Source organism: Augochlora pura, chromosome 2 (assembly GCF_028453695.1).
Source record: "Augochlora pura isolate Apur16 chromosome 2, APUR_v2.2.1, whole genome shotgun sequence".
NCBI classification, from domain to species: Eukaryota; Metazoa; Arthropoda; class Insecta; order Hymenoptera; family Halictidae; genus Augochlora; species Augochlora pura.
The window spans coordinates 6,033,541-6,039,382 of NC_135773.1; the positions used below are offsets into that span (position 1 = coordinate 6,033,541).

A 5,842-nucleotide genomic window follows, 5' to 3' on the forward strand; every position below is an offset into this window, starting at 1 on the left:
TATCAGATCTTTAATTTTATAATATTTTTTGTTTAACACTCCATAAGCGTGTTTTCACCAAATAATATTTTAATACTGTACAAGAGATACATTTATCAATAAAAAATTGCAATGTTATTCTTAGAATATTTGATGTACTTATGCACATAACTTTGTAACAGAGTGAAACCTAATTCTTTCAAATATAAGATTGTTAATCAATACATAATACTGAGCGTTCCATAGATTCTTAATTTTAAGGTCTTTTATGTCATTGATGAATTGAAACTTTTTATCGATATAAAAACGATAATGTATTATGATATATAATCGTTTACTGTATGTATTTAAAATTTTTGAATTTTATAAACCTTGAGTGCAATGAAAAAAAGTAAAGATATATATGTATATAACAACGCATTATTAATAGTTCATCACATATACACATCTATTGATATAATACACTGTCTTTTGGTATAAATAGGATTCATACATGTATAAACGCACTGTATCAGAATATTCGAGGAAGAGCAATGAACGGTAAAACCATAAAAATAATTTATAGTATGAAAAGTTTGAGTCATTTATACTTGTCTAACATTGGTACGATAAAAACGGAGCACCTTTTGTGATATTCAACACTTATTAACATAGCTACGTTAAATAAGACATGTATTGTTCGCACAAATTTTCATTGCTCGGTATCCTAATCTTTTAGAACTAAATTATGACTTGTTTTATAGAAATTAGAGGAGAATCAATTTTTATCTTTATTGAAATATAAATGCGTCGGTCTGGCCTCAAAAATCTTGTGAAATAAAAATTTTACAAAATGATGTCTGACTGTGTTCAATTATGAACACGTGTATTGTAAGTACCATTAATCATTTTGTAAAATAAAGATTATCCAAAATTTTAGCTATACTAACATAATAATTTATCTAAATCACTGAACACTTTTCAGAGTTCCGATTTTGAACTGTAGGAATATTTGGGTTTTAATTCTTCAATCCGCTTAATAAAATCTGTCTTCTCTATACAACCATCGCATGCTTCATCCCAATCACTCAAGATCTTTTTCAAGTCACGCACTTTGAGTTTACTCAAATCAACTGTATCAATATCAATTTGTTTCTCTGAAATTTAAAGATATCATTAGTGTGTGTAAAAATCAAATAACAGTAAGTAAATATAAGGACACTTAGTATGCATACCAAATCTCAGGTCACATATTTGGGCATCTTTCTTCTTCAGCTTTTCACATATTTTAGATGCAGGCATTGACCATGATACTGGCTTACTTAATTCACCTAAGATACCAGTAGCAGATTCTTCCAAACCTCCTAAGTAATAACACTAAGAAAATAAGAAAATATTTTTATTATTATAAACTTATTTTTCTTCTATTAATTGCTATAAATTAATCATCAATTTAAAAACTTACAAATCTGTTTTCTTTAGATTTTGTGCTTTTACAAAATGTTTTAAATGCTGCTTCTATCTTTCTAGTGTCCTTTTTAACATCATCGGATAATGTGTTAACAAATTTGTCCACGGTAGATATACATACTGTAAAAATGATAAAATTAGTTTAGCTTTGTGAAAAAATACATAAAAATACATATATGAAGGAATAAAAAAAACCCCATAAGAAAGACAGAATATTTATTTATATACCTTCACATTCATCATTTTTTAAAGCTGTTACAGCACAGATCACTCCAACAAGGATGGATAATATCAACATCAGTGAGTTGTTCATTTTATATTTGTCTTCTAAACAAAGAGAATAATTTTCTATTATATATTGTTACATAACATCGAGAAAGTCCATATTATAGTTATAATTCACCGTAATTGTAACTTTAGAACAATAAGATAATTTAATGTTAATAAATTCTTTTAAAAATTAAAACGATAAAGTCAATGTCAGCTTAAAATAGAGTGTTTGTAAAATGTGTAAATACGATATATTGGAAGAAATATATATTTATACAATGATTTTATCTAAATAAGGATAAGACTCTGATGCAGTATGCTTATTATAAGTAGACTATAAAAGTGACATTAATTAATAAAAGAATGCTTACGTCTACTGTTTAATAGGTTAACAAGAATAACGAAGAAATGCAACTTACATAGTGTTGCGCTAATGAAACAACTTACACACCACACAGAGAATATTCCCGTGTATTTGTAATATAAATGCACTCGAACTTTTAATTCATACACTTACAGATCGAAAGAAATTCCTAATGAAACTACATCAGTTTATTTCACGCTTGGCTTTATACACGTTGAGCTCTGTCAAAAGCCCGGAATCCCAGCTGGCAAATGCTGATTGGTTCACAAATACTATGACTCACGATAACGTAAGTCTTTTTCAATTGGTTATCGCATAGACGAAAAAGTGAAAATGTATATCCACAGTTTACATATATTCACGTGTGCATATATATTTTTTCATATCATATTCCAATTCTTATTGTTAAATAAGATACATAATTGAAACAATTTATTCAAATCAACACAAAGCAACTGCTTGATTATGAAATACTTATAGTTTTGTTATTGATCGAATATTTTCAACATTAATATCTCGTTGTTACTATTATATACTGGAATTTAAATATTTACAATTTCTTTCTTCAACGGATTTATATATACATACTATTCATATTCAATATGTAGTAGATCCCACTCCTGCACACCACCAGGTCATAGCTCGATCCATTAGAGAGTATTAATGTAGAAATTTTCTTTGTTCTGATAGGTTGGCGATTTATTGCCATTACAGTCAAAGAAAAAGACGGAAAATAGCGAGTGAACAAGTGACTATGAAAGAAGCACAACTACATGTGTAACAAGTCATACTAATGAACGATGTAGCTTATCTCACTTTACCGCGCTTGCGGTCTTATTATTTTCGCGCATTCATTCGGTTGACACACTATCAGAGGCAAGTGAAGAGAAATTCGATTTTCGAAAACACTCCAGATTTCGGTATGAACCGGAATCTATGAAATATTTTATAACAAGGGTATTCTTTTCTCTGTATTGCATTTTTTTCTCGCTAGACGTGCAAGTAAGGCCCAACCTGTTATTCGTACGGATTGATTGCTACTTTGGATAACACCTAAAAAAAGGTGAGTAAACATATTCGATAAAAGTGGTGGTGTACTCAATACATATTGCAAAAATATGTATTCCAAACTTGTATTCCAAAATGTATTCCACTTAGTAGTCATTGCTTATTTGAAAATAGAAACTCCTTTACAAACAGTATTTCACGTCACATACCACGGATGGCGCGCTAACTCAACGAATGCGCTGAAAGAGAGAGGCCGCAAGCACAGCAAAGCAAGGATAAGCTAGATTTCCAATTCAAGTATACAACTACACATAGAATCTGATGGGTATCGTCCTGGTTCTTTCGATCGTATCTCGTTTTCTTTCTATAGTTCTTGCGCGGAGCTGAATACACATTATAATGGTGGGGATGTGCGAGCTACCTTAGGGAGCTCGAAAAATGTGCAGGAGTAGGATCTATTATTGTATTTTATTTAATTTGAACGTATAGTTCATACTAATTTGCTTGTATTCCGTGTATGTAGTAGCAATATGTCGTCACGCAGAGACCACCGGTCTAACCAAAATTCGATCAAATCATCAAAGAAAAACGTCAAGAAATGGTACGAAAACTATTTAGAATGGGAGAAGCACGTTTCTTTATTTACAGACCCAAAGAAAATTTTCCTAATAGGAAAAGTGTTTATAATCTTGGAAGTTATTTTGAACATATTGGTTATCGAACGTGTACCATACACTGAAATTGATTGGAAAGCATATATGCAAGAAGTCGAGGGCTTTTTAAACGGCACAATGGATTATTCGAAACTAAAAGGTGATACTGGACCATTGGTTTATCCTGCAGGATTTGTTTACACATTTTCCGCGCTGTACTACATTACGGATCATGGAGTGAAGATCAAAATAGCACAGTACATCTTTGCAGGTCTTTACATAAGCCTACTTATGCTGGTATTTCGCATTTATGCGAAAACAAAAAAAGTCCCTCCTTATGTTCTTATTATTATGTGTTTCACGTCTTATCGTGTCCATTCTATATTTACTTTGAGACTTTTCAATGATCCCGTTGCGATGTTTCTTTTATTTGCGAGTTTAAACGCATTTTTAGATGATCGCTGGTACTTAGGAAGCATTCTTTACAGCTTAGCTGTATCCATTAAAATGAATGTATTATTATTTGCACCAGCTCTGTTGAGTGCTTATTTGTGTAACTTGGGATTACTGAAAACAATAATTCATTTGTTCATTGCTGGCTCAATTCAGTTAATATTAGGTCTACCTTTTATACTCAACAATCCTCTAGCCTATATTCAAGGTTCATTTAATCTTGGAAGAGTTTTTGAATTTAAGTGGACTGTTAATTGGAGATTCTTACCAGAACATGTTTTTATTCATCCGTATTTCCATGTATTATTGTTAGCATTGCACATATTGACTCTTATTTATTGTGCACCAAAATGGATAATATATATGAAAACATATGCCAAATTAAAAGCAGTAGAAAAAAGTCTGCAGCCTCAATTGAGAAAGAAAGAAAAAGTGGATATGTCTAGTATGAGTCAACTATTCGTTTTACCAATGTTCGCTGCCAATTTCATTGGTATTGCATTCAGTAGATCATTGCATTATCAATTTTATGTATGGTATTATCATACACTTCCTTATGTTGCATGGTGTACAAATTATAAGACTGTTGCAAAGTTGACCATTTTAGGTGTCATAGAATTATGTTGGAACACTTACCCAAGCACTGTTTTTAGTAGTGTTTCATTACACATATGTCATCTAATGTTGTTTTATGGACTTGTTAAAGATAAATCTGGCCATTTGAAAGAGAAATAAAAATATAGGGATTATGTTCATGTACTATTTCTTATCTCCTACTCTTTCATATGATTATTTAATTTTTTAATGAATTCTGCAACTGGAATGTTTTGTTACACCTATTTTTATGATGAAGAAATCAGTTTTACATTTTATTTCATGAAAGGGACAAAAAACAAAACTGTGTTATTGTATTCTATATAAGAAAGAGTTATCAAAAAATGTGATTTATATAATAAGATTGTAAATACATATATACAATATATAGATCAAAGTAATTATCCGATGTTTTAATTATTACATTCTTTTATTAATTAAAGTAACATTATTTCCGTAAGTTCTTTATTATCACTTTGATTGAAATATAATAATTGAGGAGTTACAAAATCATTTTTAAGGATAAGGAAAAATATTCAAGAAATAGTTTTCTGAATCCATGTCATATGAATAAAGTATATTTATAATTATAAATAAAGAAAACAGATCATTCTCGTAATTTTACTTTATATTTTTCATCGCTATCGTTATAAAATTTAATGTGGACTCTAAGTGGACTCTAAAATTAAAAATAGTGCTATTCTTGGCTAGTAGCGTTTTGTGTGGCGAAATCTCGAAGCTCCACTCAGGGTCCGTACAGCGCCAATTAGTAAACGGTAAAACGCTGAAACTTCTAGCCAAAGAATAGTGCCACTTGTAATGAAAACTAAAAGTTCTGTTTTGAATAGCAGTTTCAGTGTTTTACCGTTTACTAATTAGCGCTGTACGGACACAAGAAGCGTTACTTGTTGCAAATGGCGCTACTTTCAATTTTTAAAAGTTTAGAGCCTACGTTGGATCTTACGATCTTAGCAACGAGAAATATCTACTCTCTATAGTCATAATAAGAAATAAGATCCATACGAATCCCGAGTTTGTGATGTCGGAGTTATTGAGATGTAAAAACAGACTC

General features: G+C 30.5%; 2 protein-coding genes across 5 annotated transcripts; one reads left to right on the top strand and one right to left on the bottom strand.

Moving 5' to 3' along the window:
- Window positions 1–53: 53 nt before the first annotated feature.
- On the bottom strand, window positions 54–2,301 carry Manf (mesencephalic astrocyte-derived neurotrophic factor). 4 transcript variants are annotated; one of them, XM_078195760.1, is made up of 5 exons: window positions 2,216–2,301; window positions 1,657–1,755; window positions 1,424–1,548; window positions 1,194–1,335; window positions 54–1,115 (listed from the first exon to the last, which is right to left on the bottom strand). In XM_078195760.1, exons 2-5 carry the CDS (start codon window positions 1,739–1,741, stop codon window positions 940–942), a joined length of 528 nt encoding a protein of 175 aa, XP_078051886.1. In that variant the 5' UTR covers window positions 1,742–1,755; window positions 2,216–2,301; the 3' UTR covers window positions 54–939. The 4 variants fall into 4 exon arrangements, with proteins under 4 accessions (XP_078051886.1, XP_078051879.1, XP_078051883.1 ...); XM_078195753.1 differs by having other exon boundaries at window positions 2,070–2,297; XM_078195757.1 differs by having other exon boundaries at window positions 2,146–2,294.
- Window positions 2,302–3,026: 725 nt separating this feature from the next.
- On the top strand, window positions 3,027–5,166 carry Alg3 (Alg3, alpha-1,3- mannosyltransferase). The gene is made up of 2 exons (XM_078190929.1): window positions 3,027–3,125; window positions 3,263–5,166. Exon 2 carries the CDS (start codon window positions 3,601–3,603, stop codon window positions 4,909–4,911), a length of 1,311 nt encoding a protein of 436 aa, XP_078047055.1. The 5' UTR covers window positions 3,027–3,125; window positions 3,263–3,600; the 3' UTR covers window positions 4,912–5,166.
- Window positions 5,167–5,842: the final 676 nt, after the last annotated feature.